Below are 27,500 nucleotides of genomic sequence, written 5' to 3'. Positions count from 1 at the left end.
AGATGAAAAGTAGTCCTGTGTGTGTGTGTGTGTGTGTGTGTGTGTGTGTGTGTGTGTGTGTGTGTGTGTGTGTGTGTGTGTGTGTGTGTGTGTGTGTGTGTGTGTGTGTAACCAGTCATGTACAAGTACGGACATTAAACTCTATTTTCAGATTTCTCCTGTCTCCCTCCCGCCCTCTCTTTTTCCTCTCACACTTTCCCTCCTTCTTTCTCTGGCCATTGTTTCCTGTCTCACTGTTTATTTTTTGTGCACCCTTTTTCCTTTTGTTATGTCTCTTCTCAATTAAGTTTGTTTCTTTTCTCCTCTCTACTCTTTCTGGCTCTCTTAATTTGTATCTCTCTGCCTTTTTTCGCTCTCCCTTTCATCATTTCTGTCTCTCAGGGGTTTTTTTTATATTAAATTAAATTTCCTTTTATTTTGTTCCTTCTTTCTCCTATTCTCTCTCTCTTACTCCCATTCTCTCTCTCTCTCTCTCTCTCTCTCTCTCTCTCTCTCTCTCTCTCTCTCTCTCTCTCTGAGTGCTGATACAGCAGTGTTGGATGTACAGAGTGTGATGGTGTGAGGAACTGCTGAGCTGAACAGGTTTTGTCCTTATTCTCTCACTTTTAGAAAGAGAAGGCAGAAGGTGGCGGTGGTTTACAGAGGAACCGCACGCTTTTACTGAGGAGCGTCTGCCTTCTGTTTCATCTACATTTCTAAGTGTTGTTTTCTTCTTCTGGTGCAGTGTGAGACGAGATGAGTGTGATGGATTGCGGCTCTGAGCAGGGTCTTAAATGAACACACACACACACACACACACACACACACACACAGAAAGGTAGAGCGGGACAAACACACAGTGGTGAGTCAGGGTGTGTCATGAACAAGGCCCATGGACATCAGCACTGATCACATGGTTTTTACATCGTGTCCTCCAAACACGCTGCTTAAATACGACCTCAAAATCCATCATCAGGATTATGGTGAGAAGATAAATGTTCATCTCAGACCCTGACACACGAAACAGGAACAAAATCTACCACAACATGCAGAATGATGGAGGACAAGCAAACAAGAAACATGCGCAAGTACACACACAAACAACTTCTCCTTCCTGTTTTATTTCTTCCTTATAAACTTTAGTACATTTTAATCCAGATGTCACACACAAACACTCGCGTTATCCCAAACACACTCCCTCCTGACACTCACACTCACTCACACACACACACACACACACACACACACACACACACACACACACACCCACACCACAGTCACACAGTCGCACTGCTTTTGGGGGAAGTGTGTGTGGATTTACCGTGAGTGTCAGAAGAGTGACTGAACAAGTTTAACCCTTTCTTCTTCTTGTTCATGAGGTCAGCGAGCGTGACCCCTGCACCGGACGCCGGCCCACGCCACACAACAGGGAAGCGCACCGATTCACACAGCAGCGACATAAGAGTGAAAGAGCAAGTCATGAGGTTGGATTTGTTCAAGCCGAAACGATCCCCAGCCACGCCTCCGGGAGCCCCTGCACCGCCCGCCAGCGCTCCAGCTCCCAAACACACGCCATCACATCACAGAAGTGAGGAGAACATCTGCACCAACTTCCACCCAGGGAGTTACTCAGCCTGAATTAACTTGTGATTAGTTGTAACCATGGGTTGCCAGGGTTAAATTTTTCACACTGAAATTGGGCTAACTTTACAGGCAAATTCGACTCGTGTTGTATTTAATGCTTTGATTTGATTTTTTTAATCAGTTTAAAAATAATCCACTGCTTTGTTTTGAAGGCAATAATAAAAATGAAAGCTCACAAAGTTCAAGTGAAACCGAGGTTTTTAATGTTACTGGTATAAAAGTGGATGGTAGCGTGGCGGTACTGAACGCAGTAGTATGTATCTAACATGTTCTATTACTGCTAGAAGAGATGGCAGACAACAGTGTAATAGAACAGCGTGTGGTGCTGAATCTACAGAAGACTTTTGAGTTTTTTTCCCTGAAATTAAGGAGTGAAATGAAACTGCTGCGGTGGTTCTGTACTGTGATCCAATTTTCTTTGCTTTTTGTGCTTTTAGATGTTTGAGAGCTTCTCAGCAGAGCGCAGTCAGGAGCTGGAATCAGGCAGGAATGTGGACTGGCACAGAGGACGTGGCCGGGCACCGGTGGCTTCAAAGCATACAGGACATCAATAATAACAGCAACAACAAATAATTTAGGACAACAACAACAACAAACAACAGTAAGACTGCAGGCGTGAGTGGTGTGGTGTGCTGGAGAGGGACAAGAGGAAGATGAGAGGTTAGTTACAGGAAACATGGACATGATGAGATAATAGTGAGGTGGTTTCCATCCACATGCTATTTATCATGAAACTCGGCTTTACAGCTCACACACCTTACACACATCAAATCAGCAGTTCCAAAGTAATGTAATAATGAACAGCGTTACATACGGCTGATTACGGACTGGGCGGCGCAGACACACACACACACACACACACACACACACACTCTGTTATAAAACGTATGGTTCTGAATTTAAATGGAGAAAAAAAAAACATAAATGAGGTGTAAAATTATGACAGACAGAAGGAATGGAATCGGCTTTTCAGGATTGAACAATGGTGTGTGTGTGTGTGTGTGTGTGTGTGTGTGTGTGTGTGTGTGTGTGTGTGTGTGTGTGCTTCTGTGTTTGTAGCCAACTGCTCTGTGATTCATTTGGATTCCTAATGGCCTGCTGAAATAAAAGCTGTAAGTCTTAAGTTTTGCTCGTGCCGTACAGAGACGTGAGTGTTTTCAGATATTTCAGTGTGGATGAGCAACTCTTGGAAAACACTAGAAAACTAAAGTGTGGACGTGAAGCGTTTTTATCCTGTGGACGTAGCCTGAGCCAATTAAAGTCATAAACCAGACATTTTATACCACAGGAATCACACTGCCATAAGTAAGTGTAATGCTGAACATGAGCCTGTAGGTTGTGTGATCAGTCTGTAGTATGAAGGTTATGCGTGTGAACTCAGAGTCTGTGTAAATCTGTTCACTGTGTAAGAGGATTGAGGATTTTTTCCAAACAAACTTTTCTCCTCCTGTAGCACTGGTAAACGCTGATCCAACAACTTCTCACGCACACAGTACAGTACAGTAGGAGCACAGCTCACGACACATCTGGGCCTCAACAGCTAACTCAAGCTTGTGCTCTTCAGCTTCAGACAGATAAATGTATTTGATAGATTTCAAAACAAGAAACAGCATTCTACTTGTGTATGTGTGTGTGTGTGCGCATTATCGACTCACGGTTGTGTTTGCTTCCATCTTCGTCGTCCTCGTTGTCTGGGTCGATGTCCTCTGCCTGCGTGAGCCAGTCAAGGTATCCCTGCAGGTCCTCCTCCATCTGCTGCTTCTCACGGAGCTTCTGGAAATCTCCACGGGCCTTTGCCTTTTCTCGCTCTTTAGAGAACTCGCTATGCTCACACACACACACACACACACACAAATATGCACACGCACAGTGATTAGCACACAAACACACACACACGGCACGGCGCCACGGCGGAGTGTCCACATGCATGTACCTAAGCATGAGCATGCACTTATTTATCTTCTCCATCACACTGCACATCATAAATCAATCAATATTCTGTACAAGAAACACACGATTGAGATGAAACTGAAGCACAGAGAGACTGGAGGTTATAATTTCTTGCTCTGAACAGGTCAAGGTGTATTAAATACTGAAATAAATCAAGAATAACAGGTAAATTCTCTTTTTTAATTTAATATCCGAATTAAACTGTGACTTAGTTCTAGTGCTTTAGTATTAGAAGTGAAATGTGTATCCGTTCTGCAGGACAGAAATAATAACACACTGCATCTCTGTGCTTCTGTACAGCAGAGGGTCAGGCGATGGTGCACTCCACTACAGCACTGTACCCTAGCGCACTCCCGATCTCCACCAGCAGGTGGGATGCTCATCTTCTCCTAACAACAGCCACTTCACTAGAGGTCATGCAGTGAACACGGCTTTAGCATTCTTCAGCCCGTCGCGCAGCTCTGCGCACCACACTCAAACTGAGTCACAACATACTCCATCTGACTCGCCTCGAATCCATGAGTCTGCTGTGAGACAAAATAAGGCGAAGAATACGAATCCCTGCTCTCTATATATAAATACACGACTGTGTGTGTTTGTACACACAGTCTCTGACTGCCTTAGTTTGCCCTTGTATATAGGACACACTTGGTGTACGTCCAGATTGTGTGTGTGTGTGTGTGTGTGTGTGTGTGTGTGTGTGTGTGTGTGTGTGTGTGTGTGTGTGTGTGTGTGTTTGAGAAGCACTGCTGGGGGGGTTATACTGCTAATCTGCTGGACAGATATACACCTACACTCACATACCCCTACAGTCACATACACCTACACGCATATACACCTACACTCACATACACCTACAGTCACATACACCTACACTCACATACACCTACAGTCACATACACCTACACGCATATACACCTACACTCACGTACACCTACACTCACGTACACCTACACTCACATACACCTATACGCATATACACCTACACTCACGTACACCTACACTCACATACACCTACACGCATATACACCTACACTCACGTACACCTACACTCACATACACCTACACGAAATTACACCTAAACTCAAACACATACAGTCCTACACTCACATACGCCTACACTCATTCATACCCAGTCCTACAGTCATAACCTTGTTTAGAGTTTTTAGAGTTTTGTTATTAGATTATTTTTCACATGTATAACAAACTGTGTAGTGCAGTGTGAAATCAGGTTTGTTGTTCAGATGCCTTAATGCTAGAATGTGCACTCTGCTCTCTTTCTCTGTGACTTTCTTTCTTTCTTTCTTTCTTTCTTTCTTTCTTTCTTTCTTTCTTTCTTTCTTTCTTTCTTTCTTTCTTTCTTTCTTTCTTTCTTCCAGCTTGCTTCCAACCCCTATCTCTCTCTCTCTCTCTCTCTCTCTCTCTCTCTCTCTCTCTCTCTCCTGGCTGTGATGGTCAGTGTTGACTGCAGTCTTGTAGCGTTGCTGTTTCATTCTCTCATTCTGATTGTCTCAAGTCTGTTTGTCTCCTCCTAACTTCTCCACATGCATCCTTTAAACGTCTCCTAGTCTGGAAATGAAAGTGAAACTGGGCAAGGCTGAGGGTTATACTAACACCGAGTTCTCTGATTAGCACACAATCACTGAATCATTATGAGACTACTGATCAGAGTTCAGAGAATAGTCAATCAATCATCACCCTAAACCCAATTACCACGATTACACACCCAACCCACGCCTGTAACACACACCCAACACACTCCTGTAGCACACATTTATAACACACTCCGTTCACCTAATAACACACACCTGTAACACACTCCTTTCACCCAATAACACACACCTGTAACACATTCCTTTCACCCAATAACACACCCAACACACTCCTGTAACACACACCTGTAACACACTTCTTTCACCCAATAACACACACCTGTAAAACACTCCTTTTAACCCAATAACACACCCAACTCACTCCTATAGCACACACCTGTAACACACTCTTATAACCCAATTACACACCCAACACACCTGTAACACACACCTGTATCCCAATAACACAATCAACACACACCTGTAACCCAATTAAAGATTCTTCTTACCATCTAAACACACCCAGTACACTACTCTTACCCACTCAGCACACCCAACACAAGGTTCATGACGAAAAAGGAGCCCAAAACGACCAGACTAACAAAGTAGGTCCACGGCAGCTGAAAGCCCATAGAGTTGTTCAACTGCAGAAATCCAAACATTAGTGTTACCTTAAATGCCCAGAAGTGCCTGAGAGGAGGACAGGAGTCCCCCAACAGGAAACGGGCATCATGTCGGAGGCAGACAGACAGATTTTGTGAAGTACAGACAGTGTGAAAGAGACAGAAGAGTGAAGAAAGCGAGCCCCTCACCCACTTAACACTCCCAGAACAAGGTTCAGGACGAAGAAAGAGCCGAAGATGACCAAGCTGACAAAGTAGATCCAGGGCAGCTCCAAGCCGATCGAATCATTCATCTGAGAGCAACACAGACAGACAAGACAGACAGACAGACAGACAGACAGACAGAGAGAGAGAGAGAGAGAGTGAGAGAGAGAGAGAGAGAGAGAGAGAGAGAGAGAGAGAGAGTGAGTGTGAGAGAGAGAGAGAGAGAGAGAGAGAGAGAGAGAGAGAGAGAGAGAGAGAGAGAGAGAGAGAGTGAGTGTGAGAGAGAGAGAAGATAAAAGAGAAACATATAAAATAGAGAAATGGGAGAAGATAAACAGATAATAGGAGGAGGAAAATGTCAATCATGGAAAATAAGTGATCCAGAGTAAGAGTCAGGTGGAGCAGCGTTTTAAACAGATTAGGATTCTGATTGGTGGAAAGGTGTTAATTAATCTTATTTCTATAACAAGAGCAAAACACGTTTCTTTGCTAATAATCAGATTTCCTGTTTCCTGTTCCTAAATAAGCACACCGAGCGATGCCAAAGGGTGGAAAATCTCAGGTAAGTTTCCAGTAACTTTCCATGGGAATAGTATAAGTTCCTTACAAACATATTATAAACATTTTGTTTGGTCACAGTCTGACACATGCATGCAAACTTACACAGATTTAGAAAATGTAGATTTTTTTGCCGCTTTGATTTAATTGTTAGTACAATAGCTTACACACAGCAAGTTTAAAATATAAATATATGTGATATGTATCTCGTTTATGTGAAATATTGGACAAGATGGACGTTTTCTTTTTCACATTATTTTGTGTGCAGGATTGTAGAAACGATGTGTGTTGTGTGATGAAAGAATGCACGGTGCCTGTAGGGGGCGTAGCCTCAGCTGAGGTTATTAATATCAACTGTTGGTTGAATAGTTAGTAATAGTAATAGTTGATTTTGCAACCTTAAGCACATGCCACATACTCATTTAGGCTTTTTATCCTCCCCTGGGTTTAGTCACGTCCACTTTCCTGCCTCTAACAGTCTACTGACCGACTGCACGTCACTGTGACTGACAGTGAGGCAGAGATCGAGGCTCTGCGAGGGTTGTGGAATCATCAGGATTTGCGACCTGATGATAATCAGGCGAAACACCAGACAGCTGCAGCACACTCATTTTTTTGGGTTTTAATGGATCCTGCATGCTGCGACTCCATATTGAGTTGAAGAAACCCAGCGTGTGTTAATGAGGAGTACAGTTGCAGGCAGCTTGAGATACAGAGCAACAAATGTCAGGCCTGAAATAGAATCTCTGATGTGTGCAGAGAAAGTGATGTGAGGAACCCACACACTCGCGCTGCCTCGCTGGAGGAAGGGTCCGATGTGCTCTGGAGCTCCGGCGCAAGGTTAGTGGTGGGCGGGAGAAAGAGAGCGAGAGATTCGTCTCTCTCTTTATCGCCCGGCTTTTCCGCTGCTCTGTGTGTGTGTGTGTGTGTGTGTGTGTGTGTGTGTGTGTGTGTGTGTGTGTGGGTTGTAAGCCATCTCACCATCTCCTTTATGCCATCTATCTAGAAGGAGGAAATTCTGATACTTTATAGCATCAGAATGTGGAGAATCTGCTTTAGTTCTTATTTACACCGTATACGTGTTAAAAACGTACGTTTTTCTCCTCGTTTTGGCCTCCTGTCTCCTCCACACACAAATGCCATTTACTCTGCTGAGAAATGAAGTCTTTTGCTTCAAAATGGGGACATTTTTCAGATTCTTTTCTCCTTTTTGGACACAGTAACATCAGAGCAGGAGTCTGTGGTTTTATGAGCGTTAGTAAGGCACCAGGACTCCCTTTATCATAGCTACTGCCCCAGCTGTCCACAAACACATGTATATTTAATAAAAATAAATGAACCGTGAGTATGGACAGGGCAGGAAAGAGTGTCAAGTCAAGTCAAGTTTATTTCTATTGCGCTTTTTACAACAGACACTGTCTCAAAGCAGCTTTACAGAATTTAACAGTGAAGGTGAATGGTGTGTGTTTATCCCTGATGAGCACCGTGGTGACTGTGGTGAAGGAAAAACTCCCTCAGATGTTATGAGGAAGAAACCTTGAGTGGAACCAGACTCAAAAGGGAACTCACCCTCATTTGGGTGACATCAAGAGTGTGATTATAGTCTTTAAACACTACAGAACACTGGAGAGTGAGAACTAACATGAGCACTGGAGTGTGTGATTATGACTGATGATCTTTCTACAGTCTTTTACAGTCATTTGTGGTTATAAAACCAGGAGCTACTGAGCAACTCATAAAATAGCTCAACATCTGCGATCATCACAGATCCAACACCAGCTTCTCCATGCCAGAGGCTTTAAACACTCCAGGAGGTCCAGTGTCCAAACTCCACATGATGTGGGAGAAGGTAATGACGTGCGAAACACACATATTAGAATGAGTGTGTATTTAAACATTGGTTGTAGAAATTAATCTCATCCATGAGACAAAATCTTAATCTGTCAATTCGGCCTGAACGCAGCGGAGCACAAATTCTTCTCGACATTTAAACATTTTCTGTGTAACTTTATATCTGTTTTTATACCCAATTTCAAGACAAAAAGAGTAAAGTGCAGCAAATCAGAAACGAGAATGTGGAATGTCTATGCTGTAGGAGTGTAGCAGCAGTGACCCTGCAGGGGAGGAATCAGAAATGCCTCTTCTGTAGCATAGAATAATATTTATAATAATAATATCTGTTATAAGCCTTTCTCAAGCTCAATGGAAACAGAACTGCTGAATCTCCACAGAAAGAATCAGTAAAGAACGCTAATTGAGTGACTGACCCAGTACAGCACGTCCGTCCAGCCCTCCATGGTGATGCACTGGAACACGGTCAGCATGGCAAACAGGAAGTTGTCGAAGTTGGTGATGCCGTTGTTGGGACCGGTCCACCCTTCCTTACACACCGTGTTGTTCAGGGTGCAGACCCGGCCGTGACCGTTCACCGCACACGGAACCGGCTCGTCTTCCGCTATCACAGCTACACACACACACACACACACACACACACAATATAATACACACTCATATACGCTCTGCAGTGGTGTCAAGTTTGTGTAAATGTACTTCGTTACTGTACTTTTTCCCCACTTTCTAGTTTTACTGAGTATCAAAGATATAAGCAACGTTAACTCTCTGCTCAGCTTCATTTATGATTCTGTAGATGTTCTTTACTCCACTATACTCTATATTAATTGACAGTCACTGTTACCACTTACATTCTGCACCTCTGCCTCTAAACGACTTTTTAGTGCCGCTGGCATCATTTTTAGTGCAAAAAGAGCTCGAATTATTTCCAAAAACTTCCAAAAAGCTTTTTGTTGATGTAGAATAAAAGGTGTGTCCAAACTTTTGGTCTGTACTGTATATATATTATATATACAGTACAGACCAAAAGTTTATATATATTATAGATACAGTACAGAACAAAAGTTTATATATATTATAGATACAGTACAGACCAAAAGTTTATATATATTATAGATACAGTACAGACCAAAAGTTTATATATATTATAGATACAGTACAGACCAAAAGTTTATATATATTATAGATACAGTACAGACCAAAAGTTTATATATATTATAGATACAGTACAGACCAAAAGTTTATATATATTATAGATACAGTACAGACCAAAAGTTTATATATATTATAGATACAGTACAGACCAAAAGTTTATATATATTATATATACAGTACAGACCAAAAGTTTGGACACACATTCAAAGAGTTTTCTTTATTTTCATGACTATGAAAATTGTAGATTCACACTGAAGGCATCAAAACTATGAATTAACACATGTGGAATTATATATGGAATTATATACATAACAAAACTGAAAATAACTGAAAATATGTCATATTGTAGGTTCTTTAAAGTAGGCATCAAGAGAATGCCAAGAGTGTGCAAAGCAGTAATCTAAGCAAAAGGTGGCTACTTTGAAGAACCTACAATATGACATATTTTCAGTTGTTTCACACTTTTTTGTTATGTATTTAATTCCACATGTGTTAATTCATAGTTTTGATGCCTTCAGTGTGACTCTACAATTTTCACAGTCATGAAAATAAAGAGAACTCTTTGAATGAGAAGGTGTCTCCAAACTTTTGGTCTGTACTGTATATACTTTGTGACATAATTCTGTAATTTTATACACTAATAAATTATATTATTATTATACTATAATATACTAATATACACAATGAAAAATTAGACCTATTGTTAAAGATTTTTGATTGAGGTTTGGGAGATATGGAGGCCGAGTCAACACCTTGAACTTTTTGTCATGTTCTTTACACCATTTCTGAACAGTTTCTGCAATGTAATGGGGAATATTATCCTGCTGGATGAGCCACTGATTTCAGAGAGTTATGTAGCTATGAAGGAGAATCACTTGGTCTTCTTTTTTAAATATATATCAATACTGAATCTCACTCATGTGATTGGTGCAACTGTGATGAGGTTACTGCTATTCTTGTCACCTGACAGTGGTTTTAATGTTATTGCTCATCTCTATTTGAAAGATCACTTTACTTCTTTGTCTTTAATTTCTTTTATTTTTTATTGGTTGGTTAGAAGGTGTTGAGGTGTACAATTTGCTTTTGTACTTTAAGAAATAAAACCTCATAAATTAGCATTCACTATGAGTCAAATACTGAAGTACTATTCAAATCAGATACTCAAGTCAAATTGGAATCTGTGCTTTTTAATGCAGAAGGTATTTAGAATTTTACTCAAGTATGATTTTTCAGGTACGTTTTTCACCTCTGATGCTCTGCTGTGTTGTGTTTTTATAACTGTGTTGTTTTGCGTTCAATTCCACAACCACAACACAGGAGTAAAACCAGAGCGGGAAGTGTAGCGGCGTCGCTACAACCTGAAGCTAAATCTCTGAAACCCACCTGTCCCGACTATGAAGCATGTCGCGTGCAATTTGCCGAGGAAGAGCTCAAGGCCGATGATGGCGTAGATGATGATGACGAAGAGAACCAGCAGAGCAATGTGGAGAAGAGGAACCATGGCTTTTATGATGGAGTTCAACACTACCTGTAAACCTGCAGGTACACACACACACACACACACACACACACACACACACACACACACACACACACACTTGAGCTTAATTAGTGGACAAGCATAAACTTGATATATTTCTTCTCAGGCTTTGGTCTGTTGCTTTAAAGTCAATGCTGGTTCTTCTGTATCTTCTGTAAATGATGTAAAACATCTCCATGTGTCCATGATATTTCTCCCCACACCCCTAATGTGTGTGTATTTGAGCAGAGAGATGTTTTCAGGAGGATTCACACATGTGAGGGCGTGTTCACACACACTGAACAGCTTGCTCAGAGTGAACACTCCTGGGGACATGAGTGAAAGCTGCCATATGCTCATGTGGTGCAGCCGTGTTCGCTTCTCCTCCACCGTACCAAGGGTACAAATCATTTCAAACCTGACGTGTAAACGCGGGTGAAGTGTAAGAGCAGAATGTTATAAAGAGACGTGTGGAAGGTCACTCACTAGGTACTCCTGAGACCAGGCGTAGGGGTCGCAGCACCCTGAAGGCTCGCAGCGCCTTGACGTCGAAGCCGCCGGGTTTTCCTCCGTGAGAGGCGGGTGGGGGGCTTCCTGTCGCCTTCTCGCCCCCTTCTTTGGTCAGCATTTCTAGCGTAACACTGAACAGTCTGCAGAGACACAATGGTCATTTCACATATGAACTTTTTATGGACATTGCACTCGTCAGCGTGGAGAGATTTGGTGTTGGAATGTGCCACAGTATCACTCAGTGGAAATGATATTATTCACCTTACGTTAGCGTCTGTTTTCTGCAGTTACCTAATCTAATTTACCCACTGGCTAATCTGGGCTAAGCTAAGATTAGCTATAATATGTGCTCCAGTCATGCTGTAGAAATATTAGACTTTTTTATTTCATATTTATTTATATTTATTCACAGGTTAGCAGGTGTGTGTTGAATGTGATCGTAGTTAACGATAACGTTATCGATAACGATAATCAGACGATATTCTGCTGAGTGTGTTATGGGAAGGTTCCCTGGTGGTCTAGTGGTTCGGATCCGCTGCGGCCCGGGTTCGATCCCCGATGAGGGAACCAACCCCAGCCACTCTTAGTGCCGGTCCCAAGCCCGGATAAATGGGGAGGGTTGCGTTAGGAAGGACATCCAGCGTAAAAACATGTGCCAAATCAAACATGCGGATCATGAATACAGATAATCTGCTGTGGCGCCCCCTAATGGGAGAAGCCGAAAGAAAGTTATTGTGCTGGACTGCCATGAAAAGCTGATGCCTAAAATGTCATGTCATTTCATTTTCTCCCGCTTATCCGTAATTCGGGTCGCGGGGGCAGCAGTCTAAGCAGACGCCCGCCTCCGACTGCTGCCCAATCCTCACAGCACCGTCCCTTACGGTCCCTCCTGCAGGTGGTGAGCCCACGGGAAGATGCCTAAAATGTTTTATTTTAAAGATTCATCTTTTCCAAAAAGTTAAAATAGATTTTTACCTATTATGGAAATTTTTTTCGTTCATAAAGCCATTTTTTTTTATAAAAGTGTGCATCAGCTTTGAGTCAAATTTATTCAGTGGATTTAAATGATGACATTTTCACTGTTATCAAGCAAATCAAATCAGTGTCAATAAAATGTATTCTAGCAATGCAGAGGAAAGATACTTTAAATGAAAAAGTTTATTCTCCAGTAAATCACTGAACCGAATCACTTGATGACTCACTACTGCTCAGAGACACAAAACAGTGCTGTGGCTTTGTTTGGAATTATTTTTGTTGGCGAAACCGAGCAAAAAGAAGCATCGTGGTGTCTAAAACGTGTCTCTTAATATCAATTTCTTGTTGATTGAACTGTTGAATAATATTACATTTGTAATCATGCTGATTTTTCAAGGAAAACTGTATTTTTCATGTGATACTGATTAACTGTATGATATAAATGTACACATTTCCTGCCCCATATGTTGAATGTTGTGATGATTTGAAATGTATTTTATTGGATCATGCAGTGAAAGAACACACTGTAAATGTGCACCTGCACGACTCTAACCTACTGGACTTCATCACGTGACGTGTGTGTGCACTCTGTAGCTGTGTTTTGTTTGGGACGTACTCAGAAATGTCAAATCGCACTTCGTTAAAACAACAATTAGGATCGTATCGTAGACGGTATAAATCATAGACCCCCTACTTGACGGTATATAGTTCACGGCAGGGTGCGTGAGGCTCATCAGGAGTCGTTGATGTTGGGTAATAATTCTCCATTGTTGCTTCTTGAAAGCTCTCGTTACGTGGCGTTGATAATCTGACCGTTAGATGGCGAGTCTGTAGCAGTTATGCATCATTAACACCATCAGACCGATAGACGAGGAGAGAGAGAGAGAGAGAGAGAGAGAGAGAGAGAGAGAGAGAGAGAGAGAGAGAGAGAGAGAGAGAGAGAGAGAGAGAGAGACGGAAACAATGAGACACTTGTGCATCGCCTGTAAGCACAGAGTGGGAAAAAGAGAAAAAAGGAAATGTGTGTGTGTGGGGGGAGGGGGGGATGAGAGAAGAATAGAATGACATGACAAAACAATTAAAAGACAGTGTTAAAAGAAAGAATAAATGGAAAGAAAGAAAACGAGGAATGGATCATTGTTCCAAAAAGAGGCGAGTATGGAAAGATGGTGAGTCATTCCATGAGCCAGGAGACTTGATGATATTCCTCCTGTCTTTTCTGGGTCATATAGCTGCTTGAAGAGATCTGTATGTGTGTGTGTGTGTGTGTGTGTATGTGTGTGTGTGTGTGTGTGTGTGTGTGTGTGTGTGTGTGTGTGTGTGTGTGTGTGTGTGTAAATGCATACGTGCTTAGGGAGTGTGACTACAGTATAGGAGAAGGAGTTCAGAAAGACAGAGAGAACTGGATTTGTTTGGGAAGAAGAAAGACAAGTGAACACGTGATGGTGGTAAATGAATGCATCGGATTCTGAGAGCAGGACCAGACTCCCAATAAAGCTGATAGATTCACTAGTGGCACAGCAAGGACCTGCATGACATCACCTCACACGCGCACACACACACACACACACACCGCTGACCTTCAGCAAAACTCCATGTTTTTCTGATTCACCAGACTTTAGTGTCTGTGTGTTGAGTGTAAATTGTATCTGGAGAAAGAGGACACCCATCGTGGTGGAAAAGCACCATGTCATTTCCCTGAATTTAGTGCTCCTGCCGTCACTTTATCCAAATGACTGATGAAGCTCGCTGGAGGTCACACAAGGACGCGGCACATTATGAGCATATCAGGAGGATCTGGTCTAGATTCGGTCGAACATCACTAAAATGCATCTCGGACCTCCTGAGGCCGTCACGTGCGCATCTCCACCTGCACGTCTGTGAAAATAATCCCTCTGCTGATATCTCCATGCTGTACATGATGCATAAACATCACGTCACCTCGAGGAACAGCTGCACGACCTTCACCTTCAGTGTATTATGTTCAACTCTCTTCCAAGTTTGTTTGCAGTAATGGAGCACTTTTTATATAAGACAGTAGTGCAGGTGGTTCTCGGGAGCAGAGGAACTGTAGCATGACCTCCAAAATGCAAGAACAACCTGAGCTTTGGACAAACCTGAGTGGGCTGATGCAGTTGAAATGACCCTCACCTGGATTCGTTTCTCCCTCTTTCCTGCTCTTCATGTATTTCTATGGATTTGCATGTAGATGAGTTATATTTCATCATTTCCCGAGGTGTGTTTGCTTCTCATGGCTCAGACCTCTGCTGTGGACTTTTGGAAATCAAATATTTTATCATTTACATTTCCCACTCATTTACATTCTGCTCGTCTTCTCTGGTTTTCTGTCTCTTTTTTGTTCAGGGAAAAGATGCTATTCTATTGTAGCATTGATCCACAAGAATGGAGGGAGAATGAAGCTGGAATGGAGAAATGTAGAATAAAAGGAGAATGGAGGGAAAATAGATGGAGAATGAAGGGGGAATGAAGAGGAAGAGGTAAAATGGAGAGAGAATAGAGGAAGAATGGAGGGAGAATGGGGAGAAAATGGAAAGAGAATAGAGGGAGGATGGAGAATGGAGAGAGAATGAAGAGTGAATGGAGGGAGAATGGAGAGAGAATGGAGAGAGAATGGAGGGAAAATGGGGAGAATGGAGAGAGAATGGAGGGAGAATGACGGGAGAATGGAGAAAGAATGGAGGGAGAATGAAGAGAGAATGGAGGGAGAATGGAGGGAGAATGAAGAGAGAATGGAGAGAGAATGGAGGGAGAATGGGGAGTATGGAGAGAGAATGGAGGGAGAATGAAGGGAGAATGAAGAGAGAATGGAGGGAGAATGGAGGGAGAAAGACGGGAGAATGGAGAGAGAATAGAGGGAGAATGGGGAGAATGGAGAGAGAATGGAGGGAGAATGGGGAGAATGGAGAGAGAATAGAGGGAGAATGAAGGGAGAATGAAGAGAGAATGGAGGGAGAATGGAGGGAGAATGACGGGAGAATGGAGAGAGAATAGAGGGAGAATGGAGGGAGAATGACGGGAGAAGAGAGAGAGAATGGAGAGAGAATGGAGGGGGAATGGAGGGAGAATGAAGGGAGAATGGAGAGAGAATGGAGGGAGAATGGAGGGAAAATGGAGAGAGAATGGAGGGAAAATGACGGGAGAATGGAGAGAGAATGGAGGGAAAATGACAGGAGAATGGAGAGAGAATGGAGGGAGAATGGAGGAAGAATGAATGGAGAATGATGAGAGAATAAAGGGAAAACACCAACCAGCGTTCCTTAGTTCCACACTTACCCAATGACCACGATGACAAAGTCCAGCATGTTCCAGCCGTTCCTGACGTACGCGCCAGGGTGCATGGCTAATCCATACGCTATGATCTTTAGGAAGGTCTCAATTGTAAAGATGATGAGAAAGGCATATTCTACTGTTTCCTAGAATACAGAGAGAAAGAGAGAGAGAGAGAGAGAGAGAGAGAGAGAGAGAGAGAGAGATTGATTATCATTTACATAATGATCTTTTATCTCAATGTGTTTGCTACCAAAATTATTCTTCCGTCAAACTATTTATCGAGAAATTTTACCACAAACTTTAACCCACTGCTTTTCTTCATGTCTCAGGAAGTGTTTTAAGCACACACACACACACACACACACACACACACACACACACACACACACACACACACACATAGATCTAGAGATGTATCAGCTTCAATTAGATCACAATTTATTAAGATTTTGGATAAACAACCTCTTAATCAATACTAAAAATAACATTCTACATCTACTGTATCTCCATCATTAAAGATTTAAAGGCTCTGGCATGTTGGTGTTTTGGTGTTGAATCTGTAATGAACTCAGAGGTTGAGCTTATTTCCGAGTTGCTCAGGAGTTCCTGGTCCCACAACAACTCCAACTGACTGTAGTGTAGAACACTGTAAAAAGGACATTATTCATAACCACACACTCTGGGGTCCATGATATCTCTCACTCTCCAGTGTGTGTAATGTTTCAATGATTTATAATCACACTTTTGGTGTCAACCAGATGAGAAGAAGTTCCTATTTTGAGTCTGGTTCCTCTCAAGGTTTCCTCCTTATCATATTATCTAATGGCGTATTTTCCTTGCAACAGCTCGAGACGACCTGAAGCCAGGTGTCGAAGTCGAAAAGAGATTCCCATTTACATCCAACATGACATCACAAGAACATACGTCTCCTGACCAATCCTCAAATGCCCTTATGAGTCTGATACAGTCTGTTAAACCCATCTCTCTCTCTCTCTCTCTCTCTCTCTCTCTCTCTCTCTCTCTCTCCAGGGATGACCATCAGCTTGTTCAATAAGTTCAAAAGTTGGATTTCAGGATCACAGCAGCTGCATCAGGGAAAGTCTTTAATAAATCACAGTGTGTGTCTGGTGTGGTGCAGGAAGAATAAACCCCTGTGTGTCTGCTGTTCTAGGAACATAAACACTTCTGTTTCATGTTTCATTACAACACCCTGACCGTATCCTCCTACACAGGGGTATTTCATTTCTTTTTTTTTTTTTTTTTTACATTGTATTGTATTGTATTGCATTTATTTATTTATTTACTTTTTATAATTCATTATATTAGTTTATATTGGATTTGTAACACAAACTTAAAAAACAAATGCATGTGACACAAAGTGTGTGTGTGTGTGTGTGTGTGTGTGTGTGTGTGTGTGTGTGAATCTGGTGTATAAGTGATACTCGGAAAGAAAGAATCCTGTGCACAACCTCCATTATGACATTTACATGTACGCATGAATGCATGTGTGCGCAATTACACACACACACAAAAACACACACACACACACACACACACACGTGTGTTCCCCTTAGGGAGGAATTTTCTGACCATCTGCTCATACCACACAACCTTAAATTAAAGAACTCCTTGTGGACGCTTCAGTCATCTAACAATCAAGATTACACGTCCTGTTATTGCCTGTAATAAATCCTGAACACACACACACACACACACACACACACACACACACACACTTCTGATTTGTGTCCTACGTTCTTTGGGCTGCACTGGATCTGCTTAGAGAAAAATAAATCAATATGGATGCCACTTTGTTAAATCAGCAGCATTACTGTAACTAAATCCACTTAAACACAACACCGATAGGTCAGGATTCACTCTTAACTTCTGAGAACCTGAGCGACTTTTCTCACTCCACATTTTCCACCGATGTTCTGTAAGCTGACGATTGGAGCACGGAGTCGGAAGAAGAGAAGAAAGACCAGGACAGAGTTCTAAAGCCATGCTGCATCACTCTCTTCACTGCAGTACTCTGAGCATTGTGGGTACTGGAGGAGACCAAAACCCAGAGTGAAACCAGAGCAGAAAAGGCAACATTTTATTATCGTCATTTTGGTGAACATGCTTTGTATATAATCCTGATGCTGGAATGCAAGTTCATGCCTCGTTAATGAGGATTAGAATGAAATAAAACCTCTCATGATGATGTAAAGACCTGAGCTTCTATCTGAATCTGGATAATGTGGCCCAAAAGCTCGGGTACCTTTTCCACCCAGGACGCATGTAAGAAGTAAAACATTGCAGCAGGCGATTTTATTTATAGGACACCTGCGACGTGGCAGAGTCGAGCTGAAGCTGCCCTGTGAGTTTGCTGATTTTATGTGTATAAATATGTCACCTGGCTGTAAAGGAGGCACCAGCTGAAGGTGAAGCATACCTTCAACATACCCAAAAACCTTCTTACATCAACATATGTGCTTAAAACCCAATATATGGCAGGAAGTTTGCTCTCAAGGTATCTAAGAGGCTTCAGTATCATTATCAGTGAAGCAACAATGCAGTGCTGTGGTGTGGTGTTTGGGTGTTTGCATTGAGCCAGAAAAAGTACTGACAAGCCAAAATGTCCAAAAAGCAGCTGATTTTTAGTTTGGGGTTGGTGTAGTGGTTAGAGTGGTTACCTTGATGTGATCTCACATCCCTGGTTCAAGTCTGATCTGCTCACATTTTTCCCTTAAAGGGAAGGGAAGTCAGTGATCCTGTAGCTCAACAAGATATCCTTCACCTTTCAGTCAAAAATGAGTATCACAGTTCCTGTTTTCATTCTGTTGAGGAAGACTCAGATCTCCAGCATGGTAAAGGAATATGTGATGAGTATATTGTATGTAAGGTGGAGGTGTTTATGATCTGGAAATTGGTGTGTTGAAAGTTTGGAGCATATGGTATTATTTGCTATAAAACTCACAAGGTTTGAAGATCAGATTGCAGTGTTTTGCAGAGCCTACACTAATGCTGACCCACTAACACTCCTTCCATCTAAAAATTTCAGCAGAAGATGGTGGATGAGTTCCTAATGATGGTGGTTCTCTGGGCCAATCTCTACGTTCTCTGGCCAATGATATGTTGAGTGCTGAAAGTAACTCCTCATACACTTTATGCTTAATGTTTATGTTGGGAGTCAGTTCTTCTCATACAGAAGGTTCTATGTGCTGTTCAGTAGCTTGGTGGTAAGAGACACGAGTCTTCTGTTTAAAGGTTGTGGGTTCATGTCTGAGATTCTCCACCAACATGTTTTATAATTTACTTCCTGTTGCCAAACTGTTCCTTTAAAGCAAACCATGTGCTTAAATCAGCAGCTGCTCATAGCTTTCGGTGGTCTTGCGGTTAGAGATGTGGTTCTTATAAGAGAAGGATGTGAGATCAAACCCTGCATCTTCCATCTCTTTATATGCCACCAGTTCTTGTATTTCTTGCCGTTCTGTTGTCAAATGTCTCTTAATGTGTAAACTGCATTCTTAATTACACTTGTAATTTCTCCTTCTGTGGTCTGGTGTTTAAAGACATGCTTTGTGAAGTTACACATCTTAAGGTAAAAACCCACATTCTCTGCCTCTTTATACCACAATTTCTTATTTTTCTCTTAGCTCTCTTTTTCTCAGCTGTCTCCTAAAGTGATCTATTCTATCCTAAACGTTCTCCTCTCCTTCTGTGGCTTGGTGGTTAAATCAGAGATCATAGTTTCCACCCCCACATTCTCCTCTTCTTTATAAACCACTTGTTTTTGGGTTTTCCTGACGGTCTGTTATCAATAATCTCCTAATGTGTTTGTTTTGCAGTCACATGGAGTTTTTCAGTGGTCTGGTGGTTAAGAAACTAGGTCTTAGGTTGTGAGATCATAGGTTCCAGCCCTGAGTTCTCCATATCTTTATATACCACCAGATGTTTGGCCTTCTTTGGATTTCTTTTCTTAACTGTCTCCTAATGTGTTTAATTTACGTGAGGTGAATGTACTTCTGTGGTCATGTGGGTAAAGACATGTTTTGGGAGGTCTGAGGTCACAAGTTCAAAGCCTGCAATCAGCATATTATTTTTGTTGCTTGGCTTTTTTTTTTTTCTCAACTGTCTCCTAATGTGTTTTGACATTTTTTTTTCTTTCCTTCTGTGGTCAAGGGGCTAAAGTCGGTGTTCTCAAAGTCAGAGATCACAGGTTCAAACCTTACATTTTCCACTTCGTTATTTGCCAGCAGTTCTTGTGTTTGCTTGACGTTCTGTGGTTAAATATCTCTTAGAGTGTTTTATTTGCCACCAGCTGGTGTCCTTCTGTGGCCTGATAGTTAAAGAATTGTTTCTTAAAGTCAGGGCTCACAGGTTCAAACCCTGTGTCTTTTACTTGTTTATATGCCTCAGTTCTTTAATAATTTTTTTCTCTTTCTTTTTTTGTCTCCTAATGGTAAACGATATGACTCTTGTATCAGACAGTTGGTGGATCAAATCTAACATTTCCACCTCTTTATACATTCCTGCAGTTTCATCTTCTTTGAGTGTTAAGCATTCTGTTCAACTACATGAGGTTTAATCAGCACCTCTGTCCATCTTTCTGTAGGTTGGTTGGTAATTATATGGTTCTTGTTGATTAAAGTTGCAGGTTCAAGTCCAGCCTTGACCTTTTCCAACTATTGTGTAAAAATTAATAATTTACTTCTGATAATTCCATAACAATAGATGTGCACCTCTCTGTGCTTTTTATGTGTAATATTTATTTATTTATAAGATGACGGTCCAAAAGGCAGTGCACATCACCATGTCTATGAGTGGAAAGGTTCCAAGCTCCTCCTCCTCATCTGCTGCTGTCAGTCATTTTGCTACACCATATAGGCATTATTCAATAACACACTCTGTGTTTCTCTGGTCTGGTGGTTAGAGGTATCTGTTTTGACACTGGAGATTGCAGGTTCAAGTCCTACCAACGCCTCTACATTATACATGGTGACTTCTTAAAAAAGAGTTTTGGTTTAAATGTTAAACCAAATGTGATTTTTTTCAAGGGTTGACTGTGTCTTTCCATAGCCTAGTGGTTAAAGCAATGGCTTTAAAATCTGGAGATCGCAAGATCAAATCCATGTTTTTTTTTGGGGGGGGTTTTGTTATTATAACGAATGTGTATAAGATAAATCACCTACCTCTGGTGCACCATCATGGTCTGGTGGGTTAAGACATGGGTTTGCATGCTGGAAGTTGTGGGTTCAAATCCTGCAACTTGCATCTGATTATATATATTATTAGTGTTCATGTGACTATATGTTCAGCTTTTTTTTAAGACAAAAGTCCAAGACAGTGGTGTAATGGTTACCACACTGGTCTCTCATGCACAACACTCCCAGTTCTAAACACACTTTTGCTTCACTATTAAAAAACCCAAAATGAAATGTCCTATATGATGTGATGCAAGTGTGAGATTCTGTAGCTCATGGGGATGAGCAGAATGTCTGGGGAATAAAACGTGTCGGTTCAAATAACACCCAGGCAACAAAATGTGAGCAAAAGTTGAAGAACCGGCACAAGGGGCGGTTACAAAAATGTCCTAACGTCCCAAATGTGAGCGGCAAAGGTTACGGATACTGGCACAACAGCTACCAGAGAAAGAGCGAGACACCCCTATGGGGCAAGTGGAGCACTGAACTGTGTGGAAGATCTGGAGGAAGGCACAGATCTGAGGGGCAAAACTTGGTGATGGTGACACCAATGGCCACCACTAGATCAAGGCGAGGATGAAAACTCTGTGGCATTGAGTAAGCAGGACAGAGCATGGTGGCTCAGTGCGGGTCAAAGGCAGGACCCCACAATCTGAGTGGCAAAGGTGGAGGTTGAAAGAGCAGCGCAGGAAGGCAGTGTGTATCTAATAAGAGGGAAACCAACAGAGGAGAAAAAGCAGTTTGTTTATTATTTATTAAAAAAAAAATAAAAAAATTATTTCCACCCCCGTCAGCTCCTTTTTACCATCCCCCACCATCCCGTTCTTTCTCCAACCAACTGTCACCATGTCCCATTACTCAGGAGACCTCAGAAGGCGTCAGAAGGCCAAGGTCAGGGCTCGAACCAGCAACCTCTGACTCCAGAGGTCAGGACTTTACCACAACGCCACGAATTCCCATACAAAGAGCACTTGTCATCAGACATATGTCTCCTAAACTGAGAAATACCTTTAAAAAAAAAAAAATTAAGTAACAAATGTATTAATTCATTAATAATAAAAATAATAATTACTGAATTGCAACAAAATGCTGAGTGAAAGGACCAGACAGAGCAGTACGATACTACAGACTACAGAGTGAATTAAATACACATCATAAATGCAGAAGTTTCGAGGATGTGATTATATGAAAAAATACAATGAAGGAAAACTTATTTAATAATAATAATAATAATTATTATTATTATTATTATTATTATTATTATTATTATTATTATTATTATTATTAACAATCAGGATAAAGTAAAGCCAAGACAAGAGCTTTTTCTATCCGAACACATCCTGTGCCTTTCAGTGAGGGTCTAACCGGTTGATTGTACCTGGGAGTCACACTGACTTCTAATTTCTTCCAATTAGTTGAGTAAAGTGAAATATTTGACTTCGAAATGTAGTGAGGTTTCACTAAAATCTCCCCAAATGGAAACACTCCAGCAAAGTACAGATACACGAATAAGCTACTTAACTATAATTATGAATTACACCAATGGAAATCTAAGATCAATCAGGACATTTTGATTACCTTTATGGACAGTTGTTAACACTTTGGTCTGATTTGACTGCCAAACTCTGCTCATCAGCCAAACCATAAATATCAATGACAAAACCTCAACTCACTGAGATGTCAGAATCTGGCACAGATGTTTTCTGCATAACATCCAGCAACCTACAGAAAGGTTGGGAAATCTGCTCGTCACTAATGTCGCATAAGGATCAGAAGGATTGCAGCTTACCTTTCTCACTGCATTCTTGTTTCCTGGAGCCCAAAAGCTCTGTTCTGTTTACTTCCACTCCCACTGAAAGCACACATCCTTCAGCTAGCATGGAAACACAGGCAGCTGTAGAACAAGACCTCTAACGTCCATAACCAACCTATCAGTAGGTCTACGCAGATGCCTGAGTGAGTTTGCATGCTAATTAGCTAGCTGTCCACCTGAAAGTCATTCATCAGCCTGTGTTGTGGGTTCCTCTTTCTCAGTAGGTTCTTCTGAGAGTGCAGGAAAATGGTCGTGTGTGTGTGTTTGTAACCCTTTTGGTGGCTGCAGGTCTTGTTTTGCCAACAATTTACTGACAACTGAGTGGAGCACTTATCCCAGAGTAAGAGAGACAGGAGCTTTTGTTAACTGAATAAAAGGCTGGACTGGACTACAGGCTGTTGCTGGAGATGTGGAAAGAGAGAAGGGGAGTGAAAAAAAGAAATAAAATGCTAGCTGTTTCACAGTGAACTGAAGCATGTGGTGAAGAGAACTACAGTGCACTGGAGATCCTCTGAGCTTTCTGATATCAGTATTGTTTCGCTCAAACTAATTGTCTTGCCTTCCTTAGAAGAATGTGTGTGTTAGAGCAGAGAAAATGTCACCTGAAAGTTCACCTGTAGTTTTTAAAAAAGATCGTCCACACACTTACTTAAGCATTTTATGTACATCTGGCTCTTTCAGGTGCAGCTCAATTGAACACGCTGATGAGCTCCGAGGCTCGTAACCAGTCTGCTGTCGTCGTGATTGTTCTCATGACCTTACATTCACAATTATGTACAGGAAAACCCAGAACATCAACCAGCCAGTGTTAGTACTCAATAACACAACTCTGTACATATTTGACACACTACTCAGCTGAGAGACTGAGACACAGTGGGATTGGAAGGATACATATGAAGCAGATACGATACGATTCACCCCTATTACGCTATTAAGCAGTGTGATTAGATTTCCATTCAATTCAACACAATGCGATTCAATGAGGAAATTAAAGAGCAAATCATCAATTTACTTAAGTGCCTTCTGACCTCTAACACATGGCCCTTTCACACACACGCCTTTGTAGAGCAAAAGAAAAACTTAAATAAATCCGTTATTTTCCTGTTGTGTCTGCAGGAAGTTACAGCTCTACCTCTGCCATGTTAATCTGTTCTATGTGACTCTCAGGACACGCCTCCATCTCTGTAGTGTTGTGATTGGTTATATTCATGTAGCAGCAGTGGTGCTGAGAGAAATCAGTCTACATATCAAATATTAGTCACAAATTATTGGTCACTTTTTAAATAAAAGTAAAGCACATCTACTAACAACTGTATAGAAATAATTTAGTTTTAAAACAAGACACACTGAACATCCACAATACACTACACCAACAACCAGAATGTTTTAGACAACTGATCGTCACACCCACATCAACTTCTGGAAGACACCCTGAGCTCCATGGTTGTTGAACGTGAATGTACTAAACAGAATCCTGATCTCCTCAACCCCCTGAACACATCTGTAGACACTTCACCTCCTCCAACATTAGTATTTGACCTCACTATTGCTCTTGTAGCTGAATGATCCCTGCAGCCACGTCCCATAATCTAGTGGAAAATCTTCTCGAAAAAAAAATTATAACAGCAAAAGTGGGGAACATCTTCATATGAATGTAGGAGCTAGGGGGTTGCCAGGGGAGGGTCGTAATTGCAAAAAGACGAAAGTCATTTCTCAAATATTGATCTAGGAGAACCTCAAACTCCAGCAACATTCACTGATAGGTTGGCAAGAGCTTCCAAAAACAGTGCAACCCCAGGGTGACTGCTGGCCCCTGCCTGGCCACCCCTATGAAAAATTCCTCTGCCACTGGTATGGAACCAGACGTTAAAATTCTTTTGGCTATATAAAGCATGTGCTGCACAACGTCACTTAAAATGTTCCTCGCAAAAACCATGTAAAGCAGATCCTAATGGAGCTGGCTTTGTGCATGGGGCATCGCTATGCTGGAACAGGTTTGTGTGTTCAAGTGAATGGAAAATGTTACTATACCACATCCAATCGTGTGTCTCCAGTTTTGTGGTAACAATTTAGAGAAGAATCACATATGGCAGGAAAGATCAGGTGTCCCAATACTTTTGTCAATATAGTGTACATAGATTACTATTATGTAGGCGCTTGTTCTGTGTTAAATACATCAATGTTTCTACAAAAAAGGGTTTTCTGTATGGGGATGTTTACTAATCATTGAGGGAAGGAGTCTCCAGGGTCCGAGATGAAGCTGTAGCTTGAAGGATTCAGACGTCCTCAGGACAAAGAAGTTTCTCTGTAACATGTAACATGGCAGGTTTTTTTTGTGTCTTGTGGTAAGCACAAGGGAGAACAGGAACTCACACTAATCCACAACCTTCCATACAATAATATATAAACATCTGTAATCATTTCCAAACTGCTGGCATATGAGAGAGAAATCATGCAGGCTATATCTCTCCCCAGCTTGTCTGTCACTGTAAAGATTCTCTGCCATCACCATCACTGCTGACAGCCAGAGGGAGGGAGGGAGGGAGGGAGGGAGAGAGAGAGAGAGAGAGAGAGAGAGAGAGAGAGAGAGAGAGAAAGAGGGAGGGAGGGAGGGAGGGAGGGAGGGGAAGACGGACATCTAGCCCTTAACCCATCTGTTTTATTCATACATCAGCACTGAGGAAGTGAGTGAGTGAGTGAGGGGGCGGAGCAGCCCAGATATATCTCTGACTCACCACAGTTTATTTATGCTTCAAAGACTTATAGTACATATTCTTTTGTCACACACACGCACACACAAAGCATCCACTCAGGAAACACAACTTCCAGCCAAAAATCCTCGTTAATGTAACCTGACTCAACATTTCATCCACACCCTCCCACACACACACACACACACACACACACACACACACACACACACACACAGAATAAACTGAGTGATGACTGGGCAGTCCTCCTTGGCTCCTAAACTGCACAGTAAGGCTGTTGGCCCCTGATCAGAGCCCAGCCGCACAGACACCGTGGTTACAGTACGTAAATAAATTGCTCCGTATATTGATTAGGTTTCGCTCGGCGGTGGCCATCTTGGTCCGTATTGTGCCTTTTAATATATTAAAAGTGCTGCCGGTGAAGCCGAGATGTTCTGCTGCAGTGTCTGGAGCACAGTGATTTGTGTGTGTTGGACAGCGAGTCTGAGTGCCTTGCAGCCGAATCGGTGGCAAAGTTTGTGGCGATATGAGAGAAATAAAACATTTGGGGGAGTGCGGTTATGAAAGAACCAAATTAATAAATAATCAAATGTAATGTCGTAGCACTGACTTAAGCTTCAGACAGCATCCATGACTGACTAGTTTACTGTTACTGAGTGTTTAGCTTCTTACTTGTACAGGGGATTAAATCGTTTTTGTCTAAGACGTAGGCCTGGACATCAGGATGAGGACACGAGGCGTCTCGCCTTCAAAATATTAGGAGTCATAAATTAGGGCTAAATTCTGTTCGATTTCAGTATTTAGCCTGTCAGGGTTCTGGGAGTGAGCAACACATTGCAGCCAGCTAATGAATTTACTATTAAACCATCCATTACTCACTGACACACACTCTCACACACACACACACACACACACACACATAAACACACACACATTCCCAACCAATATATCATTTAGCTCAAGAAATCCGCCCATTATTAAGGCTTCATGGACTAATCAGCACTGGGAGACGTTACTGTGATGTACGAGCACCTCGGGGGTAAACACAGCTCACATACAGGCCTTTAATCAAAACCTGTGTGGTTCTGTGTTCTTGCCCTGTGCTCACTGTCACACGGCGAGATTAACACCACAACACAGACGCGTCGACGCGACGTGAAAAGCGGCTCAGATGACTCACGATGATATATCAACTCTCAGAGAACAACACTGAAACAAAAGTCCTCTTGTTGGTATTTAAAGTCTGGACATCGTCACGATCTCTGAAGTGTGTGTACTGAGGAACACACTGGCCTGTGTGTGTGTGTGTGTGTGTGTGTGTGTGTGTGTGTGTGTGTGTGTGTGTGTGTGTGTGTGTGTGACAGTCAATTTCATCAGTCCTGCCAACTTCACACCTCACAAGGTCAGAGTCAGTGTCAGAATGAGAGGTCCAGGTCCAGGTCCAGTTCTGTTCCCCAGGGTACTACATGTACAACCGGTGCTCTGGTTCTGTACTTTATAAAGGTACACTGTGTCCTTAAGGACCTCTGGTAGAGCTACAGGAGGTAGTGGGTGCTGCTGTATAATACTATTCTAACCTTAAAGTTCGTTAGTCGAGTGTTGTGGCAGTGCTGAAACAGACCTGGTTTTGAAAGGATATTATTAAGTACCATGGACAAGGCTCAGTTTATCTCAAGTGTTATTATAAATCAAATAAAACTGTGAGTGAATTTTCATAAAGTGATGACTGCTAGAAACATGTCATTCAGTGGATTTAAAGGACACAATCTATTCGTCCTCCTGAACCTTGAGACACAACTGTCGATCTCACAGCGGCTCCATGACAGAGCTAAAACATGCAGCGTTTAAAAACACGCCAGGATGTGTGTTTCAATGTTTCCTAGCAAAGCCTTTAGCAGCGTGTCTCTATTTATAACTGAGAAACACAGGAACAACA

General features: G+C 41.9%; 1 protein-coding gene across 2 annotated transcripts in view; it reads right to left on the bottom strand.

Annotated features, from left to right (window-relative positions):
• Positions 1–27,500, bottom strand: part of cacna1da (calcium channel, voltage-dependent, L type, alpha 1D subunit, a) — an 82,589-nt gene that overhangs the window by 43,313 nt on the left and 11,776 nt on the right. For both annotated transcript variants that reach the window (XM_083533787.1, XM_083533786.1), the window contains exons 4-10: positions 15,855–15,994; positions 11,562–11,725; positions 10,940–11,092; positions 8,818–9,014; positions 5,978–6,081; positions 3,279–3,445; positions 1,301–1,375 (exon numbers count right to left, since the gene is read on the bottom strand). In XM_083533787.1, the coding sequence (XP_083389913.1) occupies positions 1,301–1,375; positions 3,279–3,445; positions 5,978–6,081; positions 8,818–9,014; positions 10,940–11,092; positions 11,562–11,725; positions 15,855–15,994 (1,000 nt within the window). The remainder of the gene's footprint in view (positions 1–1,300; positions 1,376–3,278; positions 3,446–5,977; positions 6,082–8,817; positions 9,015–10,939; positions 11,093–11,561; positions 11,726–15,854; positions 15,995–27,500) is intronic.

The sequence above is a fragment of the Silurus aristotelis genome (genome assembly GCF_946808225.1).
Source record: "Silurus aristotelis genome assembly, chromosome: 28".
Lineage (NCBI taxonomy): Eukaryota > Metazoa > Chordata > Actinopteri > Siluriformes > Siluridae > Silurus > Silurus aristotelis.
The sequence above is the reverse complement of the archived record's forward strand: the minus strand, read 5'-3'. Positions and strand labels throughout refer to the sequence as shown.